Source organism: Solanum lycopersicum, chromosome 9 (assembly GCF_036512215.1).
Source record: "Solanum lycopersicum chromosome 9, SLM_r2.1".
NCBI lineage: Eukaryota > Viridiplantae > Streptophyta > Magnoliopsida > Solanales > Solanaceae > Solanum > Solanum lycopersicum.
This window is the reverse complement of record NC_090808.1, coordinates 50,332,402-50,355,820: the sequence shown is the minus strand read 5'-3', so window position 1 is coordinate 50,355,820 and position 23,419 is coordinate 50,332,402. Positions and strand designations below refer to the sequence as shown.

The window sequence follows — 23,419 nt, the reverse complement described above, 5'->3', positions numbered from 1 at the left end:
AAAGAATGAATGTTTAGGATCAGTACACCTAAGTTTATGCCTTCCTTGAATGATTATATGAAGTATTCTAGAGTATGTGTTGAACCGGTAAACCTATGCATGCTTCCCCTTTCTTGACGACTCTAGAACCCTAAGTGAATTTTAAACCTTGAATAATGTAAAGAAGGTTAATGATGACTTTTTGATCAATAAGGATAAGGCACCCTTTCAAAAGTAATCAAGTGAGATATCCTAATAGACCTTGGTTGGCAGCACCAGTGGACCCATCCTTTGAAAGAAAAATTATTATGAGATGGTAGGACTTAGTGATGGTACCTTCTATAATATGCCTAGGGAACGAACTACTCTATGAGAAATAAGGAAAAGCACTGATATAATATGCTTGTAGTAGTAGCTCTACTTGATAGGAGACTACATTATAAGAAGCCCTTGATATTCTTTAACCATGTGCCAACATGGGATGATTACTAGTTCTACCTTTGGAAAGTAGAACACCTTCCATGGTGTGGTATCCTTCATGACACGGGATTCCAAACCTACCTCATATGGTCTATGACGGTTAGTGCCTATTTTCATCATATGGGATGTGCATTCTAGTTTTGGAGAAGTTCTACAATGTATAGGTAGTGGATTGGAAAGCTATCGATACATGGCACGAATAGGCTTTGAAATTTGATGATGAGTTCCTTAGGTATTTCATAACTATTACGTGAAGTTCTCTAATTGTTTACTTGTCTCTTAAATGGTTTGATGAATAATGTTGACTTAGCTAAATCATGTTGAATAGAAAGGTTCTTATCTAAGATAGATCTGCGGATTACTTAGGTAAGCTTGAAGAGGGTGTATGGGCAGTCTCTTTATGACTTACTTAGGTTAGTCTTAGAGTAATCTTAGGCAGAGAGTCTAAATAATGAAAATGAACTTTTTTACTCTGGGAAGTTTTCAGGATCATCTAGGTGTGTGTGAAGGGGTTGTATAGGCGGCCACTTCATATATTACTTGGGTGGATCTTAGGATAACCTTTGGTAGGAGGTCTAAATGATGGTTCTCGGTTATAGAAATGCCCACGGAAGTTATTGTATTCTTATATACACCAGTTTACTTGTACTTTTATATACATGTCAAAATTAGTTGTATCTTGCATACTTTGATAGATTTCAGTATTGTTTCAGACAGTTTTATTTATATTGCACTTACTTTTATATTGCATTATATTGAATGACTTAAATTATTCATGAGTTGAGAAGATCAAAGGTAAGTGTTTCTTCTTACTCTTTTTCACCCTTAAGTGTTGTTAGCATTTCAACTAGCATACTCGTACATTCAATGTACTTACATGAATCGTATTATGATGCAGACTCAGGTAACTAGGATCAGCATTCGACGCATTGTTGATCTAGTAAGCAGCTTAGAGTCAGTTGGTGAGCTCCCTTCATTCAAAGGACATCTTTATCATCAGTTAATTGTTTTATTTAGATTTTAGTTGTTAGGATGATTGGGGGTCATGTCCCAACATTCATCTTTCATCTCTCTTTTAGAGGCTTCATAGTTAGACACTGTTAGTTTTCCTTAGTCTTTTCATTCCACTTGTAATTGACTAAGACTTGAAGTTTCCATTTTGCCTAAGTATTACATTTAAATTGAATTCTTGAGTTTTCTCATGATTGTAAGTCTTTCTCTAAGTTAAGTAAGTCAGGCCAAAGGTTCGCTCAAAGCCAGCAATGGTCATTGGATGTCAAGCACGTCCAGGTTGTAGGATCGGGGGTGATAAACTAGGTATCAGAGCATAGAATTCAAGATTCCTAGGGAGTCTAAAAAGTCGTGTATGTAGATTCTTGGTCATCCATGTGAAGCAAGCCATATCTATTATTAGGAGGCTAGAACATTTAGGAATTCCTCACTTCTTTCATATTCCTTTTCATGTGTTAGAGTTTATCTCTAAAAGTCTTTCTCTAATTTTTGCTTGCGCGTGTTTGAGATAATCATGTCTCCATGAAGAGCAGTAAGAGGTCGTACAGCTAGGAGGGATATTGAACCTTAAGAGTAGAAACTACCAAATGCACATGAAGTGAAACCATAAGTAGAACTTATTAATGCTGAGTTCAGAGAGGAAATTAAGATGGTGAGTCAAGTTGTGACTAACCAGGTTAGTCAACAAAGGGAAGCTCAACTAGAAGGGGCTGACACCTCAAGGATTCATGAGTTTTTGAGAATGAACCCTCAAAGTTTTACCAGTTCGAGCACTATTAGGTATTCGGAATACTTTGTGAAAGGGTTGAAGAAGATATTAAATGTGATGCATGTCATTGGTGTTGAAAGAGTAGAATTAGATTCTTACCAACTGAAGAATGTGGCTAGGACTTGGTACAACAAGTGGAAGGAAGGTAGAGAAGATAATGCACTACATCCGAATTGGGCTTGCTTTGAAGAAGCTTTAATGAGGCGTTTCTTTTCCCGAGAACTCAAAGAGGCCAAGGTACGTGAGTTCCTCAACCTTAAGAAAGAGTCACTCAGTGTGCATGAGTATGATTTGAAATTCACCCACCTATCTCGTTATGATCTGGAGATGGTCAAGGGCATGAGGAGTAGGATGAGTTTGTTTGTTGTTGGCTTGGGTCGTTCTTCAAGAAAAGAGGGACAAGGTGCAATGCTTATCGGAGATATATTCATTTTAAGGTTGATGGTCTATGTACAACAGGTAGATGAGGAAAAGATGAAGGACAAATAAGAGTACAAAAACTATAAAGCCAAGATTGTTAATAAGTCTAAGCAGCAGAAAGGTGGTTTGAATCGGCCATAGTTTCAAAAATAAAGGGGTTTGCACCATCATCTACTAGTGCACCTGCACCATGAGACATAGTTGAACATCATGGTTAAAACTCTCGAGCAAAGACTGCATATTCACATGGTAGTGTGGCGCATGGAGGTAGTAAGCCTCCTGCCTTTACCAAGTGTGGTGGAAACCACCCTGGTGTTTGTTGTGAGGGCCTCTTGCATTGCTTCAAGTGTGGACAGACCATGCAATCATGAGGGAGTGACCAAAGAACAAGAAAGGCGGTGGTAATGGAGGCAATAGAGCTCATTCTTCATTAGTTTCTCCACCATATAGGGCTGCACCTAGGGAACTATTCTGGTGGTAGTGGAGGAACAAACCACTTGTATGCTCTCAACAATTACTAAGAACATTGATCACCAGACGTTGTCACTGATATGATTCGAGTCTTTGACCTTACTGTTTATGCATTGTTAGAACCAGGAGTGAGTTTATCTTTTGTAACTCCCTATGTTGCCATGAACTTTGAAATTATTCTTGAGAAACATAGTAAACCATTCAGTGTTTCCACACCTGTTGGTGAATCCATTCTTGAAGAAAGACTCTATCGTGATTGTTATGTTTCTGTCAGTCACAAGAGTGCCATAAGTGATTTAATTGAGTTAGACATGGTAGACTTTGATCTCATTCTCAGTACGGATTGGCTTCATGCCTGCTTTGTCTCAATTGATTGTAGAAATCAAATAGTCAAGTTTGAGTTTCCAAATTAGCCAGTTTTAGAGTGGAAAAGTAATACAACAGTGCCTAACACTTTGTTTGGATCATTGTTACCCATTGTTTTATAATGTATTGTATTGTATTGTATTGTACTCTATTGTACTGTATTGTATTGTAGATACAACGTTTGGCTAGAATGTATTATTTGTTGTCGTCAAATAACATTTTAATTGTTTGGTTTGATCGTATTGTACTGTATTGTAATTTATAAATTTAATAAAATATCCTAATTATTCTAGGGTAGGAAGTTTAACTAGATTCAAATAATTAAGATAAAGGGTGAAATAGTATTGTGAAATATTATATAAATATATAATTTAAATAAGAAATTAAGTAACAATGGAAACGCACCAAATTGATTGTTCCATAAAATAGGGATCTTAATTGTTACGTAACAACAAAATTTAACAATACAATACAATACATTTTAAGTAACAATCAAAACAAACATTGTAGGTATAGTAACGATACAATACAATAGATAACACTGATCCAAACATAGTGTAAGGCTCGATTCATTTAATTGTTTAAGGCGAGGAAGTTAGTTTCTAAGGGGCGTATGTACCACTTAGTCCGAGTTAATTACTATAGTGATGAGATGCCTTCCCTTTAGTCAGTTGCTATAGTAAAAGAGTTTCCATAAGTTTTTCCTGATGATCTACCTGGAGTCCCTCCTGAAAGAGAGATAGACTTCGGCATAGATCTTCTTCCAGATACTTAATCAATCTCTACTCCTCCATACACCAACAGAGTTAAAGAAACTGAAGAACAATTGAAAGATCTTTTTTATAAAGGTTTTATCCGACCAAGTGTCTATTCTTGGAGCACTCAGGTCTTGTGACCATGAAGATTAAGTAGATGATCTTTTCGACCAACTTTAGGGTGCTTCCTGCTTCTCAAAAATTGATCTCAGATCAGGTTACCATCAGTTGAAAGTTAGGGAATGTGATGTTATAAATACAACCTTTAGAACCAGATATTGGCATTATGAGTTTTTGGTTATGTCCTTTGGTTTGACCTATGGCGCCTACAGCCTTCATTGGTCTCATGAATAGAGTTTTCAAACCTTATTTAGATATGTTTTTTATCGTCTTCATTGATGACATACTAATATATTCAAGGAACGAAGAAGATCATGTCAGTCACCTCAGGATAGTTCTTCAGACTTTGAAAGCTAAGGACTTATACATCAAGTTCTCCAAGTATGAATTTTGTCTTAAGTCTGTGGCATTCTTGGGCCATATAGATTATGGTGATGGAATTAGAGTGGATACCCAAAAGATAGAAGCATTTTAGAGTTGTTCTAGACCTACGTCTCCAACTGATATTAGAAGTTTCTTGGGTTTGTCTAGCTATTATAGAAGGCTTTTTGAGGGTTTTTCATCTAATTCGTCTCCGTTGATCAAGATGACTGAGAAAACAACTAAGTTTCTATGGTCTGAAGCTTGTGAGAAAAGCTTTCAGGAGTTGAAAAAGAGGTTGACTATTGCTACAGTCTTGAGTTTACCAGAGGGTATCCAAGGTTTTGTGGTGTATTCTGACACATCAAGAGTTTGTTTGGGTTGCTTGACAATGAAGAATGGCAAAGTTATAGCTTATGCCTTCAAGGTTGAAGGTCCATGAGAAAAATTATCCAATGTATGACATAAAGTTAGATGTCGTAGTTTTTGGCTTGAATTATGGTGTCACTACATGTATGGTGTTTATGTTTACATATTCACTGACCACAAGAACCTACAATATGTGTTCACCCAGAAGAATCTAAATATCCGACAAGGGAAGTGGTTAGACTACTCAAGGATTAATATATCGGTATTATTTATCACCCAGGTAAGTCTAATGTCAGGGAGAGTACCTCCCATGTTGAGGAATAAAAGAGGGAGTTAGCTAAAGATGTGCACAGACTTGCACGCTTGGGGGCCAGATATATGGATTCCGTAGAAATGAGAATAGTGGTGACCAATGGGGCTGAGTCCTCCATTAGTGTCAGAGGTGTAAGAGAAGCAAGACTAGGACCCATTTTTATTGAATTGAAGGTGAATGTTCATAAGCAAATATTATTGGCTTTTGAACAAAGGGGGGATGGTATGCTGAAGTATCAAGGTAGATTCTGTGTACCTAGGGTGGATGGACTCCAAGAGAGGATCATGGAGGAGGCTCTTTATATATTCCATTCATCCGGGTTCCACTAAGATGTACCGCGTCTTGAGAGAAGTATATTGGTGGGAAGGTATGAAGAAGGACATCGCTAGGTTTGTTGCCAAGTGTCCAAATTGCCAGCAAGTGAATGTAGAACACCAGAGACCTGGAGGTTTGGCTCAAAATATAGAACTTCCGGAAAGGAAGTGAGAGATTATTAACATGGACATTATCACAGGCTTGCCAAGGTCTCACGGGCAACATGATTCTATTTGGGTAATTGCTAATAGAATGACAAAATCAGCCATTTTTGTCGGTAAAGACTACCCATACAACCGAGGATTATGCTAAATTGTACATTCAAGAAGTGGTAACACTTCATGGAGTTCCTATCTGCATTATTTCAGATATACGTGCACAATTTACTGCACAGTTCAAGAAATCTTTCCATAATGGTTTGGGTTCAAAGGTGAACATATGCACTGTTTTTCATCCTCAGACAGAAGGAAAAGAAGAGGGTACTATCCATACCTTAAATGACATGATGAGAGCTTGTGAGATTGATTTTAAAGGGAATTAGGATGATCACCTACCTCTCATTGACTTCTCCTACAACAATAGTTATCATTCGAGCATCCAGATGGCTCCATGTAAGGCTATTTATGGGAGAAGATGCAGATCTCCTATAGGGTGGTTCGAGGTTGGTCAAGCAGGGTTGATAAGACCCGATCTAGTTCACCAAGATTTGAAGAAGGTGAAAGTGATTCAAGAGAGGTTGAAAACAGCACAGGGTCGCCAAAAGTCGTACACAAATGTTAGGAGAAGGTCGTTAGAGTTTTAGGTGGATGAATGGGTATATCTTAAAGTTTCACCCATGAATGGTGTTATGAGATTTTGTACGAAGTGGAAACTTAGTCCCTGGTATATTGGACCTTATAGAATATCCAAGAGAGTTGAGAATGTAGCTTATGAGTTGGAACTACCACAAGAGTTAGCAATGGTTCATTCGGTATTTCATATTTCTGTGTTGAAGAAGTGAATGGGTGATCCATCTTTGATTGTACAAACTGGGAATGTTGGGAATAAGGATAGTTTATAATATAAAGAGATTCAAGTTCAAATTTTGGATCGTCAAGTTCGCAAGTTAAGAACAAAGGAAGTTGCATCGGTCAAAGTCCATTAAGTAATGATTTTGTTGAAGAAACAACTAAGGAAGGTGAGGAGGATATGAACAAGAGATATCAACATCACTTTAAATCCGGAGATAATGGAGATCAACATACTAAATTCTCATCTTAGCGCTTTATAAGACTGTGTACGTATGTTATTACTTGATTTTGTTTGTTGAGTATTGAAATGATGTTACTATCCTTAGCTTAGTGAAACAAATCTCATTCAAGGACATGTTTTCCCTAAGGGGAGATATTGTAACATATTGTAACTTAAAATAGCTAGGAATAAGCTAAGAAGACCAAAATAATCACTTTTGGAAAGAAAAGGGGAAAATTTGGGGAAAATTCCTAAGTTTAAAAAGTGATATTTTGGTCGTTTTCAAATGACCATAACTTATAGCTCAGGATGATTTCAAGGTAGTTCTTGTTATGGTTGGAAAAATCTTTCCAACGGCGCAGAGTTTGCACAACTTCGATATCGTATGAGGGAGATAAGTCTTTCAAATGTTGGGTTGTTGAAGTAAGGGAAGTTCAATTCCGTACTTTAGTAAGGGTAAAGTAGTATTTTTACCCATTTATTTCCTAAATCATTTTAAGGGTTTAACTGGGGTAAAAACAAATTTTGGTCTGGTTAGAAAAAGTATTAGTCACGCTTAGCGCTGGGAGAAAAGAGAAAAGGACACGAAGAAGGCAGAAAGAGAAAGATGTCGCCAAGAAAGCCAATAGATTCTAGTGAAATTCGTCGGGGGTGATCCCCATTAAGGTATGTGAGATATTTCATGTTGGATTAATTCATGAATACATCAATCTTGCTTTAGTTTCTAGTTTTGGAGTTATTCATATGATTTGAATTGAGTTCTTGATAAATCTTGTCAAATCTCTTTTGGTTAAGTTGATTGAATACCCATTGATGTTGATTAGTAATTTTCAATGTCATTTTTGAGTTAGATCTTTTGGGTATTGATAGTATTGATGATCCTAAAGTGTTGGGTAATAGAACCATGGAGGTTTAGGCATTTTGGGGTTTGAAATCGAGTTGAAAAATCCATCAGACGCACCTGGGAAAGCCAGGTGTGTCGCGCCTGCAGAGCACCAGAAGTTGCTCAGTTAACAAGGGCCTGGAACGGTGCGCACCAATGTGCCAGAACGAAGCCTCAGCAAGTTGAGGCTACCACGGCGCCACCAGTATGCCCCACCATGCATTTTTCGTCCAGTTTTCATAGTTTAGTCCTTTTAAGTCGTTCCAAGGTACATTAACACCTTCCAGTAATTCTAATTACTTCAAATGATTTACAAACACCTAAATATCATTAAAGAACTCAAATCATAACCTTGAATCTATAATTCAATTCAAGGAAAGTTAAGATAAAAGTCAGGGAAGTTAGAGGCAAGTCTAAACTTAAGAAGTAAGTCAAAGTAAAGTTCTTAAAGATTTTGAAGAGTCTTATTTAAACATTTAAATCTTCATTCTAAGACTTAAGTTTCAAGTTTAGTAAAGAGTTAATTTGAAGTTTTTTTCTTCAACGGTACATGGGGACTAAGTATTCCCGTAGAGACTTAAAAAATGATTTTGATTTAAACAAGTAAGGATACTTTGATTTCTAAGGAGCCTTAAGGAAATTTTTAAGAAATGAACTATAGCATTCTATCAGAAATAAGAAGAGAAACTAAGATTTCCAAGATAGACTTTAAGCTAAGTATTTTGAGTACTAATCTCAAACACATAATCAATATATTTTTAAAATATAAGAGCCAGTATAATTTGGGAGTAGTATTGAGCACCGATATGGGGGAGATTTTAGACAACTCATAGCCCCCGTAAATCATGTAGCCATCATGGGAAAAAAGGGTCATACTTTTTAGATGAAACCTCTTCACAGTAAACTAGTGATTCTATTAACAAGATCTGGTCTTATACCTTTGGCCTGGTATAGGATCTGTTGGCAGCGTGAGATAGATCGTTGTATCATCACAATAGCTCTTAAGTGATGGTTGTCAGTTAGAGAAACTCAACAGAAGTCATTGTATTCTTATATACATTAGTTTACTTGTATTTTTACATACATGTCAGATTTAATTGTATCTTTCAAACATTCAGAGATTTCAGTATTTTCTAGACAATTTTCTTTATATTGCACTTACTTTTAAATTGTATTATATGGAATGAGTTAAATTATTCATGAGTTGAGCAGAGTCAAGGTAAGTGTTCTTTCTTACTCCTTTTCAAGCTTAAGTATTGTTATAATTCCACCTCGGATACTCGTACATTTAATGTACTTATGACAGTTGGCCTGCATCGTATTATGATGCAGATGCAGGTAACTAGGATCAGCATTAAGTGCACCGTTGATTTAGTGAGCAGCTTAGAATCAGTTAGTGATCCACTCTCTTTATTCGGAGGACATCTTTGTCATGAGTTAATAGTTTTATTTAGCTTCCAGATTTTAGGAGATTCGGGGTCCTGTCCTAACATCAATCTTTATTTTTAGAAGCTTCATAGACAGACAATGTTAGTTTTCCTTAGTCTTTTCATTCCACCTGAAATTGACTAAGACTTGAAGTTGCCATTTTGTCTAAGTATTACATTTAATTTTAATTCTTGAGTTATCTCATGAGTGTAAGTCTTCAGCTAAGTTAAGTAATTCAGGACAAGGGTTCGCTCAAAGCCAACAATACTCATTGGGTTTCGGCCACTTCATGGGTGTAGGCTCGGGGTTACACAAATTTACCAACTAAATCACATTATTTATGCTAACTTATTTAAACAATTTTAACTAGTTTAGTTTTTCCTAAATACAACAACTAAATTCACCAACTAAACCACATTATGTCTCTAACAAATTTAAACAACATTAACAATTTAACCACTTTATTATTGACTTTATATAAAAACTAAATCCACCAACTAAATTAAATTATTTTTTCTAACTTATTTAAACAACTTTAACAATTTAACTACTTTATTGTTGACTTAATACAACAATTAAATTCACCAACTAAATCAAGCTATGTTTTCTAACTTATTTAAACAACTCTAACAAGTTTAGTATTGACTTAATTTTAAAATTAAATCCACCAACTAAATCACATTATTTATTCTATATTATTTAAACGATTTTAACTAGTTTTGTTTTTCCTAAATACAATAAATAAATCCACCAACTAAACAACATTATATTTTCTAACTCATTTAAACAACTTTAACAATAACTGCTTTATTAATCACCTAACAATTTAACTACTTTTTTCCTAAACTAAAGCTTAATATCAACACTAGATAGACACAAATTGATCTTATAAGAAAATAAATTTTATCATCAATAAGATCAACTAGTGTTGGTACTTATTCTAAAGATGGACACAAATCAATCTTGCAAGAAAATCAATTTTTTCATCAATAGGATCAACTTGTGTTGGTACTTCTACTGAAAGAATATATTGTTTCTAATTTAAAGCTAAGTGTCAACATAGACCCAAATCGATCTTGCAAGAAAATCAATTTTGTCATTAATAGGATCAACTAGTGTTAGTACTCATGCTAAACAAATACATTATTCCTAAATTAAAGATTAATATCAACACTAGATGCACACAAATCGATCTTGTAAAAAAATCAATTTTGTCATCAATAGGATCAACTAGTGTTGGTACTTATGCTAAACAAACACATTATTCCTAAATTAAAGCTTAATATCAACACTAGATGGACACAAATCGATCTTGCAGGAAAATCAATTTTGTCATCAATAGGATTAACTAGTGTTGGTACTTATGCTAATTAAACAAACACTCGATCAACACAAATAAATTATCATAAAATTAAAGCAACATATCAATACTAGATGGACACAAACACATTGTTGAAAACAATTGTAATTGAAATTTAGAAGTTTAGAAGCACCAACTTTATCTTCTACTTTGATGAAAGAATCAATATAATTTTGTATAAATTTTTTTAGATTTTGAGCTATCTCAGTTGCCTAGCAGGAAAAGATCTAAAATAAATTTAATATGTATGAAGTTCAAGTTTCATTCATATCTAATTTCTAAACTTAATTAGTTATATATTCAAACTAATTAATTAGTTGTATTTTGAAGTTCTAAGAGCCTGTTTGGCTCAGCTTAAAAGCTGGTTTTTGACTTATTTAGTTGTTTGGCAATACTCAAAACAGCTTATTTTAAGTTAAAAAAAAACTTATTTTAAGCCAAAAGTTAAAAGTTGGGGTAGGGGTGCTTTTTTTTCCAGCTTAAGCTGTTTTAAGTTGACCAAATTTTTACCTTTTTGCCCTTAATATTTTTATACAATCTCCAAATACATAACCCTAACATCTCTTTCTTTTATTTTTCCCTTTTCACGTGTGGATGATAGACAATTACTATTACTAATGAATGAAAATAAAATAAATCTTAAATCTTTCAAGTGATCTATTCAAATTATATATTATTAAAATGTAAAATAAGTTGCACATATAAGTTAAATAAAAATTTATATTCCTCTTATAAATAATTTGTGATAATAAAGAAATATGTGAATGATAGACAATTATTATTACCTATGGATGAAACTAAAATATAATCTTAAATCATTCTTTAATCTATTCAAATTATATATCTTTAAAATTATAATAAGTTTATATTCCTCTTATAAATAATTTGTGATGAGAAAGAAATATGTGAATGATAGCAAAATATAATTATTTATGACTGTAAAATATAAATTAATTAACTTTTATTATGTAAACAACTTTTAAGGGTATTTCAGACACTTTGATTTAAAAAGTTGTTTATCAGCACTTATTTGCCAAACACATCAACAACTTTTTTTTAACTTCAGCACTTTTATCCAAACGCATAACTGCTTATTTTAAAAATAAGTTTCAGCACTTTCAAAAGTACTTTTTTAAAGCTGCTTTTATTAAGCTCATTCAAACGGGCCCTAAGTTTAAGTTCAACTTCAGATTCTAAGTGGAAGTTATAAGTTCTAAGTTCAAGTTTAAGTTCGTAGTTCAAATTCTAATTTCAAGTTCAAGTCTAATTAAGTTCAACTAGTTAAGGTCAATAAGATTTTTAAGTACTACAAAATTCTACTTAAGTTCAAATAAAATCCAAGCTGTAATAAGAACTAAAATTATGGTATAAAAAATTAAAGTAAAAAGAATTCCAAGTTCATATTCCTAATTAATTTCAATTTATAGTAAATTCAAATCCATGAAGTTCCAAATTCAAACTACTCCTAAATTCCAAATTCAGAAATCAAAGTATAGCTAGTGTTAAAATCACAAATTCAAACTACTCCTAAATTCCAAAATCTAACTAGTCTTAAAATCACAATTTATTCAAACTAGTCCTGAAATCTCAAAATCTAACTTGTGCTCAAATCCTAAATTCAAACTAACTAGCTATTCCTAATCCCAAATTCAAACTATTAGGCTAAATAATTCAAACTCTAGTTAATCCTAAAATTTAAAAAATCTCAAATAATACCTAAATTCAAGCAACTCCTTAAACTAAACCCTAATTCAAACTATTCCTACAATTCCAAATTAAAACTAATTAACTCAAAAATACACAAGTTCAAGCAAATCCTAAGATCATACCCTAATTCAAACTAAACCTAACAATAAAATTTTAAATTCACTAACTAACTAACAATCCTAATTCAAACAAACAATCAATAAACCAAATTCAATAAACTAATTTACAATTAAATAGCAAACAAAATCATAATAGAATTTAATTTGAAAGAAAAATTGAAACATTATTTAAACCTAACCTTAAAGAGAAGGAGATATTGAAGAGAGACGAGATGTAGGCGGTGGTGGTGTCAGCAGCGAGTAATGGAGGCAGCTCTGGCGTCAGCAGTGACGGCGGCGTCTATGACCGGCAGTCAGGCAGGTCAACGACAGTGGAGGTGAGGAGGGGGGGGGGGGTTGCAGAAAGGGGGAAGTGGGAGAATTCACGACTGGTATTTACATATTTAATGAAAAGCAACGGACGGTGTCCTATGTTCGTCGATTTTTTAAAAAATAGTTGACCAATATTAAGACCAAAATGCGACGAACTAAGAGATGTTGTTCGTCGCTTTTTAAAAAATGTTTACCAAATTTTTTGACAAATAAGCGACGTGCATAAAGAAGTTGTCCGTCGCTATTTTCAAATAAATTAATATTCTAAAATAAATTAGAAGCGAAAGACAGCATGTATAATTAATATTTTAATTTATATATAATTATTTTTAATAAAAGCGACGAACGACGTCGCTATTTATATTTGAAAAATAATTATGATATATATATATATATATATATATATATATATATATATATATATATATATATATATATATATATATATATATATATATATATATTTGGGGCAAAAATCCGCTAAAAAGCGATTGACTAAGAGATGTTGTCCCGTCTCTTTTCGTCAAATAATTTAAAAAATAATTATTTTTAGTAAAAAGTAACGGACATTATCTCAAAAACTGTCGCTATTTTGAGCGACGCTGTCCGTCACTTTTCAATTTGTCATTTTTTCCCAGTTTTTAGCAATGTGACTTAGTTGACATATGTGTCCTTCAGTTTTGAGTCTGCATAAATATGCATTTAAAATTAAACAAATAGACATATATGTCTTACATGGTATAATATACATAGGATACTAAATAACTAAGCTATTAAAATATATGTTAATTAAGAAAATGATCTCTTGAAATTTCATAGAATTAATTTCAGTATTCTCGATTCCTTACTGCCGTTAATTACAAAATGATTCACATCAATTTATTTTTTACAGGCATCTCAAAAATTATTTTGCTAATCTACGCATTCTTCACGAATAAATTTTAATCCCCATAATTTATAGGAATACGAAGAAGAAAAACTAAAATAATCTGCCAGATGAGGAACGACGAGTGCCTATGGAAGAACGGGCAAAAGTTTCAGTACTTGAGGTTGGATTATTTTGGATTTAAAACAGTACTATATTTTATCTTTCAAAATTAAAAAATAATTTTTTATAGTTAGATTGGGCCATAGGCCATGGCCAGGTTTCAGAATTTTGTTCATAATTGTTTTTAGCTGCAACATTGAATTACATACACATGGTTTTATATATTGATTATCATTTCGTGTCTAATAGATATATTTCTGTTAATGTTAAAGTATTATATTTTATTTTTCAAAATTAAAAAATATTTTTTATAGTTAGATTGGGCCATAGCCATGGTCAGGTGTCATAATTTTATTAATAATTGTTTTTATGCTACAACTTATTCTGATTTTATAATTGATTATTTTGTGTCTAATATATATATATATATATATATATATATATATATATATTAAAATTTCTAATAGTTACTAATCTTAGTTAAAGTTTCTAAGTGAATTATGCAGATAATTTTAAGGAGTTATGAATGACTTAAGTCATAATAAATTGTCATGTTGAATACCATATAAAAAATCTGTATATATTTTTCAATTAATAGAGACTAAATTAAATGACACGTTTATGCGTTATAGGTGACTTTTTTCGACAATTATGATTTTGGTATTAGTAGAGTCAGTATTGTAATTTTCTAATAGAAAACATAGTTAAGTGACTTTAGTAACAGAAATTTTTTGGCTGATAATTCGTCCACGAGGCCAATGTTCCATATTGGTCAGCTCACCATTCATCCTACTTACCATTCTACAAATCCTCCATTCTTCACATGTCTTAACTTTCTTGTCTACTTTTATTTATACAAGTTGTTATCTACTTCTTTGCATAGCTAACACACCAATATTATTAATTTAGAGAATCAATTATGGAGATCGATGGGAACTCAAATGATGTTCTTCACATAGTTTTGTTCCCTTTTTTCGCATTTGGTCATATTAGTCCATTTGTTCAGCTTTCTAACAAGCTCTCCATTCATGGTGTTAAAGTTTCATTTTTCACTGCATCTGGCAATGCAAACAGAGTGAAATCTATGTTGAACTCTGCTCCAACTACTAGTATCGTCCCTCTCACTCTTCCGCAAGTCGAAGGTCTACCTCCTGGTGCTGAAAGTACTGCTGAATTGACACCAGTAACTGCTGAACTTCTCAAAGTTGCTTTAGACCAAATGCAACCACAAATCAAGTCTTTACTTTCCAATCTCAGACCCCATTTTGTTCTTTTCGACTTTGCTCAAGATTGGCTCCCTAAAATGGCTGATGAATTGGGGATCAAATCTGTTTATTACTCTGTTTTTGTTGCACTCTCCACTGCTTTTCTTACTTGTCCTGCTAGAGTCCCTCAACCCAAAAATTGTCCATCTCTTGAAGACATGAAAAAACCTCCACCTGCATTTCCTCACACCTCTGTTACCTCAGTCAAAACCTTTGAAGCTCAAGATTTTCTATACATTTTCAAGAGTTTCCATGGAGGTCCTACAGTATATGACCGCGTACTCTCAGGTCTGAAGGGGTGCTCTGCTATACTAGCTAAAACTTGTTCTCAAATGGAAGGACCTTATATTGAATACGTTAAATCACAATTCAAGAAACCTGTTTTTCTAGTTGGACCAGTAGTACCTGATCCACCTACAGGAGAATTAGAAGAACGATGGGGTAATTGGCTAAACAAATTTGAATTAGGATCAGTTATTTACTCTTCTTTCGGAAGCGAAACATTCTTAACTGATGATCAGATAAAAGAACTAGCTTTAGGTTTGGAAGAAACAGGGCTTCCTTTCTTTCTTGTCTTGAATTTTCCTGCAAATATTGATGTTTCGACTGAACTAAACAGAGTCTTACCAAAAGGGTTTATGGAGAGAGTGAAGGAAAGGGGAATTATTCATTCAGGTTGGGTTCAGCAACAACAGATACTTGCACATTCTAGTGTTGGTTGTTATGTATGTCATGCAGGATTCAGTTCAGTGATAGAGGCATTAGTGAATGATTGTCAAGTTGTTATGTTGCCACAGAAAGGTGATCAGTTCTTGAATGCAAAACTAGTGAGTGGGGATATGAAAGCTGGGGTGGAGGTGAATAGGAGAGATGAAGATGGATATTTTGGTAAACAAGATATTAAGGAAGCTGTGGAGATGGTGATGATGGAGGAGCCAGGTAAACTGTTTAGGGAAAATCAGAAGAAATGGAAGGAGTTTCTGTTGAATAAGGATATACAATGCAAGTTTATTGAGGATTTAGTTTATGAAATGAAGGACATGGCTAAGATCTCAACTAACTAGCTATGATATGTGATATGTCTCACTACCGCGATTTTAATAACTAAGATCTGAATCCTAGATATTCAGATAAGATTTAAATTATTATGAATAAGATCTTTATTAAGTATGAACGAATGAGGCTTCCGTATAGTTTGCATTATTATGATCAATTAAGTATTTCTCTCTGTACCCATTTTTTTTTTGTACTTTTCACTTTCATCAGCAATTTAGGATGATGTCAACTTCTTTCAATTGGACCACTTGGAAATAAAATTATCATATGTACTAAAGAAAGGGATGTTTTAAAATGTATCAAATTAAAATGTTCGATATAAAGTATAATTAATAAATTAAATATTAAATATTAGGGGAGTTTTCAAGTTGAAAAAACGAAAAAAGGTCCATTAAAATAAAGTGAGGCACAACAGTAATGCTTCAACGTGCCATGGACCAATTGAACAATCAATACAACATTTTAAAATGCTTTACATTAGGTTTTTGATATCCGCATTGAAGCACTGATTGAATCGCGCACTACAAAATTCATGAGAGAATGATGCTTCCTGAAGGAATATTGATTGTATTGACCTATTAACCTAATAAGGGAATACATGGGCGATATATAGGAGATATAGGAAGGAGTCCTAATCCTAATAGGACTAGGATTAAGGAGTACTAATCCTAATAGGACTAGGATTAGTACACAGTAAATACTAATATTATTTAATACTATTTATTTAATACTATCTGTTATTATCCCCCTCAAGCTGAGCTGAGCGGAAGCGAACGGAAGCTTGAAACTGAGGTAATCGTGCTGTCGGCTTGGGAGAGGCTTGGTGAGAATATCAGCCGGTTTTCTTCAGTGGGTACATACTGCACAGTCATGGTGCCGGCCTGAACTTCATCGCGAACAAAGAGACAATCGGTATCAACATGCTTCATTCTGGTGTGTAGGACGGAATTCTTGGCCACACAGATGGTTGATTTGTTGTCACAATAGAGAGCAGGAACAGTGTAAGTGGCGCGGAGTTCGTGAAGAATATATGTGACCCACATGGTCTCAGCAGCAAGAAGAGCAAGGGCGCGGTACTCAGCTTCAGTCGAGGACAGAGAGACCTTGGGTTATTTTTTTGTACACCAGGAGATCAGGTTCGGCCCCAAAAAAACGAGAAACCCGATGTAGATTTTCTGTCATTTTTATCATTCGCCCAATCTGAATCTGAGAAACCCCGAAGATCCAAGTCCCTGGGTCGAATGAGTAAACCACGACCAAGAGTGCCAAAATGTACTTAAGAATGCGTTTTAGACAATGGTAATAATTTCATTTGGTTGATGCATGCGCTGAGCAACTCGGTTGACAGCAAACTGGATGTCAGGACAGGTGATGGCCAGATACTATAGAGCCCCAATGAGGCTGCGAAAGTGGGTGATATCGGCAAAGGGGGTGTCGGCTCCAGTGGTAGACGAAGAGACTGCCATCGGTGTTGGTTGACTGGTGCATTTTTCCAGTCCAGCTTTCTGCAACAGATCTCGAGCATATTTTGACTGATAAAGAAACAAGCCGCTGCCTGTCCGAGAAACCTCTATTCCCAGAAAATAATGTAATGGGCCAAGGTCCTTCATTTTGAAGGTAGTATGCATAGCTCGAGTGACATCCTGAATGAGAGCTGCAGTAGAGCCTGTAATAATGATATCATCTACATAGACAAGAAGAATGATTGTACCGTGTGCTAAATGTCGAGTAAACAGACTCGTGTCGTGTACGCAACACGTGAAGCCGAGTCCCTGGAGGAACGTTTTCAGACGTGTGTACCAAGCACGGGGGGCTTGCTTGAGCACATATAGAGACTTCTGGAGTTTGCAAACATTTGAGGGAAGCGGGGATCAACATAGCCCGGTGGTTGCGTCATGTAGATAGTTTCATCAAGCATGCCATGAAGAAAAGCATTGGAAACATCCAACTGAATGATGAGACAATTGTTGCGCACGGCGAATGACACTACCAGGCGAATGGTTTCCTGCCGAATAACAGGACTGAATGTCTCGGAGTAATCAAGTCCATACTCCTGATTGTAGCCTTTAGCAACCAAATGAGCCTTGTACCTGGAAATACTGTCATCTGCATTGTGTTTAATTTTGTACACCCATTTACAGCCCACTAGGTGCCGCCCATGGGGCTTAGGTATAAGAACCCAAGTTTTCTGATCAGTCAAAGCCTTAAACTCGTCATCCATAGCATGACGCCAATAAGCATTTTTTTAGGCAACAAAGTAGGTTGTTGGTTCACTATCGGGAAGGGGTGTATTTGGTAGTATGGTAGCCTGAAAGGTTTTGGGTTTAAAGATACTGGCTTTGCCACGGGTTAACATGGGATGAGTATTGGGGGGTGGCACGGGCGGTGGTAATTCGGGGGTGGCCGGGAAGGACCCAAAACGGATCAGGATGGAGATGTTGTGCTTATGGGGTGGTTCGGGTTGGTTGTGAGTATGGGTGGTTGTTGTGGGTGTATTGTGGGTCACGGTCGAAGGGGTTATGAGGGGTGGTTGGGTAGTGGGTGGAGGTGTGGGTGAAGGTGGTGAGGGACCCTGTGAGTATGTTGGAAAAAGAGGAAGGACGCCAATGAATGATGTATTTGTGGAGGAGGAAATAGACTCGTAGAGAAACTCATTTTCAACAAATTTGACATGAAGAGATATATAGACTTTATGAGTTTGTGGGTCAAGACAGCGATAACCCTTGCAAGTAGGGTGATAGCCCAAAAAATACAAGGACGGGATCGGGGTTGTAATTTGTGAGTAATATGAGGGCGTAGCCAAGGGTAGGCAAAACACTCAAACACGCAGAGGTTGGTATAATTGGGAAGTTCTTGGTAAAGGAGTTGATAGGGTGATTTGTTGGAAAGAGTGTGACTGGGCATTCTGTTAATGAGGTAGTTTGCGGTGGCTAGAGTTTCTACCCAAAAGGACACAGGGAGATGAGATTGATGTAGAAGAGTAACCACTGTTTCAATGAGATGGCGATGCTTACGCTCAGCCACCCCATTCTGTTTGGAAGTGTATGGATAGGAGGTTTGATGTATAATTCCCAATGATTGCAGAAACTGACCAAAGATGTTATTGACATATTCCTTTCCATTGTCACTTCGAAAAAGATTAACATGAGAATTGAATTGTGTTTTGACCATATTTTCAAAAGTGATAAAGGTGGTGTATGCCTGTGATTTGTGTTTTAGTTGGTACAATCAAGTGTATTTTGTAAAATCATCCACAAAACAAATATAATAGCGAAAACCAGCAAATGAAGGAACAGCAGTAGGACCCCATAGGTCAGAATGAATAAGTTGAAAATGTGCAGTTGTACGCTTCTCAGATAAAGTAAAAGGTAATTTATGAGATTTAGCAATTGAACGGGAGTCACAATTGTTTACAAGAATGGAAGAAAAATCTAATTGAGACATTAAAGAATTTATTATTTGAGTAGACGGGTGACCCAGAAGACTATGCCACAACAGATTGTGGCCATCAGCCGTAAGAGCCACCGGAGCCACAGGAACGCTTTCTGAAACTAGGTGGGCAGACAAACTTGTGACAGGAAGAACGTACAGACCATGCTCACAGGGGCCCTGAAAAATCACCCTCTTGGTAGTATTATCTAGGATTTGAAAATCATTAGAGGTGAACAAGAGTGAGCAATTATTGTTTTTTGTGAATTGGTGAACTGAAAGGAGATTGGTTTTAATAGAAGGGACGTGGGTAAGATTACCTAGGTGAAAGATAGCGGTGGGGGTTTTAATGGTACCCGTGCCAGTGTGAGAAATATTAAGGGACTCACCGTTGCCAACAGTAATACCATTGGAGCCATGATATGGATTTGGAGCATTAAGCTTGGATAGATCAGAAGTAACGTGCATGTTGGCCCCAGTATCCAACAGCCATTCAGAGGAAGGGCCGGTGTGTCCTGTTTTCTGACAGATTTGACAAGTTTGACGATCCCACTCGTAAGTGCCCTGCCCGCCGCTGGAAGATGACTGTCCGCTGCTGCCGAATGAGTGCAGGCTGTTGTAGCTGCCGTGCTGCTGACCGTACGGCGGACGACTGCCCTGCCGACCGCCGCACCCGTGGCCTCCGCTGTTTCTGCTGTAGCCGCCGCGACTCCCCTGCCGGCCGCCACCACGCCTCCCGCGATAGTTCTCGCTTGCGATGAGGGCGGTGGCCGGCTCCATAACAGCGACTTCTCGGAGAAGAAGTTTGCTCTCCAGATCCACGTTGATTTCTTCACTTTTTAGCCACGAGGAGAGAGTAGCCAGGTCATCGGGCGTTGGACTGATGCGAACCGCCTGTTTAATAGAGGAGTAAGCTGATGGGAGCCCCCGAACGATGCACATGACGAGATATTTTTCGGGAATGATTTCGTTCACGGTGTCGAGGGCTGTGATGATGGTGGAGACCTCGTCTAAATACTCCGCCATAGTTTTCGTGCCTTTTGTAATTGTGTGGAGACGATCACGCAATTGAAAAATATGAGAGTGGGAAATTGATGCATAGCGTGTTGCGAGGGTCGTCCACAGGGCTGAAGCAGTTGTGTAGGATCGGACGTGTTTCTGAACCGTGGGAGAGATGACCGCAATCAAACATGATCGGATCTGTCCATCCACGACTTTCCAGGCGGCATGGGCCGGATTGGTTTTTTCTGATTTGTCCGCCGCGGTGATGATTGCCGGCGGTGGTTCTGTGCTTCCATCGACGTATTTGAGAAGGTAATTGGCCTCAAGGGCTGTAAGAATGGTGATTTTCCATCTAGGGTAATTTATGTCTGATAATTTTTCGGAAATCAGGGCATGAAGATGCCTGAGAAGGAGTTTAACGCCAGAAGGAAGTGAATCGAGAGGATCCACCTCGGTTGTCATGGCTGCCGCCGCCCAAGAGAAGAGAGGGAACGATCGGTGCCCTAAAGAGAGAAAAAAAAAACCTAGAGAAAAGAAGATCTAGGTTTTCTGGCTCTTGATACCATGAAGGAATATTGATTGTATTGAAGTATTAACCTAATAAGGGAATACATGGGAGATATATATAGGAGATATAGGAAGGAGTACTAATCCTAATAGGACTAGAATTAAGGAATACTAATCCTAATAGGACTAGAATTAGTACACAGTAAATACTAATATTATTTAATACTATTTATTTAATATTATCTGTTATTACTTCCAATAGAATTTTCTTCATGTTTTAAACTTGAGTTTGCAGAAACTTTTTTATTTTTTTAACTAGAATTTCGTATAACTATTTAACTAAGAAAATAGGATTTTTCATATCACTTTAATTGACGTAACGGGGAGGAGCGGGCGGGGGAGGGGGAGGGGGAGGGGGGTTTGCAGAGAAATGATTAATGGTTATCAAAGTCACATTACATTTTTTTCGTTTACTTTTTACCCAAAAACTTTTTTCAAATTATCATGAAGAGCGCTAAGTCAAAAAGGAAAGACCTCAAAAGTTGAGTTACTAAAATGTTAAAAATAAAAATAAAAAACTTATTCGCCAACTTATTCTTAGGAGAAAATATTTTTGTCATGAAATAGTTAATGCTCATGTGGGTTATTAGTCCACATTAAATGAAAAATGGTTATCAAGGTCACATCACATTTTTTGGTTTTACTTTTTACGCAAAACCTTTTTCCAAATTATTATAGAGAGCGCAAAGACAAAAGTGGAAAGACCTCAAAAGTTAAATTATTAAAATGTGACAAAAGAACTTACTGGAAAACTTATTCTTAATCAAAAAATATTGTCATAATATATAAATATGTCCTTAAATTTTACTTCATTTTATTATTATGTCCTTCAACTTTTTTTTATGCACAAGTAGATATTCAAATTTGTATAAAATTAAATAAGTAGACACATGTGCCCTACATGGCATAAAACATGTAGGACACTACATAGCATGCAAATCGTTATGTAGGATACCACGTAGAATGTGTGTATCTATTTATACAATTTTATACAAATTTAAGCGTCTGATTGTCTACATCCAAATTTAAATGACATAAATATAAAATAAAACAAATGTTAAAGGATATATTTATGTATTATGTCAAAAATATTTTTGTCATGATATAGTGATGCCCATGTGACTTATGGGTCCACATTAAATGATAAATGGTTATCAAGGTCACACTATATTTTTTTGTTACTTTTTACCCAAAAACCTCTTCAAAATTATCATGAAGAGCACTAAATCAAAAGCGAAAAGACCTCAAAAGTTAAATTACTAAAAAGTGACAAAAAACTTATTGGCCAACTTATTCTTAGGATTTTTGTCATGAAATAGATGATGTTCATATGGGTTATGGGTCCACATTAAATGATAAATGGTTATCAAGGGCACACCACATTTTTTCTATTACTTTTTACCCAAAAACTTTTTTTAAAATGTGACCAAAAACTTAGTGGCCAACTTATTCTTAGGGGTAAAAAGTATTTTTGTCATGAAATAGTAGATGCCCACGTGGCTTATAGTTCCACATTAATTTTCATTTACTTTTTACCCAATTTTTTTTTTCAAATGATCACGAAGAATGCTAATTAAAATTGAAAAGATCTCAAAAGATAAATTCCTAAAATGTGATAAAAAAAAACTTATTGGCCAACTTATTCTTAGGGGAAAAATATTTTTGTTATGAAATAGTGGATGCCCATGTGGCTTATGGGTCCACCCACGGTAGCAAACATCTATGCCCAAGTAACTTGCTTTTTGAGTCTTATAAATAAGTCTTTTACTTATATGGAGAAACAAATAATCTGAAACAGAATAGTATGACTCTTCCCCTTTTCTATATCGTGATGTTCTCTCTATTCTGTTCTTTCTCTTCTTTTTATTTTTTTTATTTTTTTCTTATTGATTTATTATTTATATTTTATAATATATTATCATTACGAAATTCTATCAATTTGAGTATTAATTTAAATTTAGACCGAGCTTCAATATGAGGTCCGAACACCAGTGAGAAACCAAAAAAAAAAAATTGAATGCAAGATTAATACTTTACTTTGATAATGTTTTATTGTATCAAAAGTATATTTATGGCATTTGTTTTAATCACTCTCCGATTTGGGAACTAAAAGATGTTGGAGGTTGCCTTACTGATGGTATCAATGAGTTAGATATTCTCTTAGTTTAACTTTGTTTGCGATGATGAGGAATTAACTAAATAGGCAAATCAATATTGGAGATTTGATCTTCTATTTGTGTAGACTTATTAAATATATTATTTCATAAGTTAAGTTCCTTTGACAAGTTTAGTATATCTTTTGGTGGTGCTCCTTTCGAATCTCCAAACGTATATATAATAGTCTT

General features: G+C 35.3%; 3 protein-coding genes across 3 annotated transcripts; all 3 read left to right on the top strand.

Annotated features, from left to right (window-relative positions):
• The first annotated feature begins 2,119 nt into the window (after nucleotides 1–2,119).
• LOC138338561 (uncharacterized) lies at nucleotides 2,120–2,728 on the top strand. The gene has a single exon (XM_069289535.1). The coding sequence runs from the start codon at nucleotides 2,120–2,122 to the stop codon at nucleotides 2,726–2,728; it is 609 nt and encodes a 202-aa protein (XP_069145636.1).
• Nucleotides 2,729–3,210: 482 nt separating this feature from the next.
• LOC138338560 (uncharacterized) lies at nucleotides 3,211–5,173 on the top strand. Its single transcript, XM_069289534.1, has 2 exons — nucleotides 3,211–3,524; nucleotides 4,903–5,173. The coding sequence occupies exons 1-2, from the start codon at nucleotides 3,211–3,213 to the stop codon at nucleotides 5,171–5,173; spliced, it is 585 nt and encodes a 194-aa protein (XP_069145635.1).
• A 9,150-nt stretch (nucleotides 5,174–14,323) lies between these two features.
• Nucleotides 14,324–16,194, top strand: LOC101244316 (anthocyanidin-3-O-glucoside rhamnosyltransferase). The gene has a single exon (XM_004247008.5). The coding sequence runs from the start codon at nucleotides 14,675–14,677 to the stop codon at nucleotides 16,082–16,084; it is 1,410 nt and encodes a 469-aa protein (XP_004247056.1). The 5' UTR covers nucleotides 14,324–14,674; the 3' UTR covers nucleotides 16,085–16,194.
• Nucleotides 16,195–23,419: the final 7,225 nt, after the last annotated feature.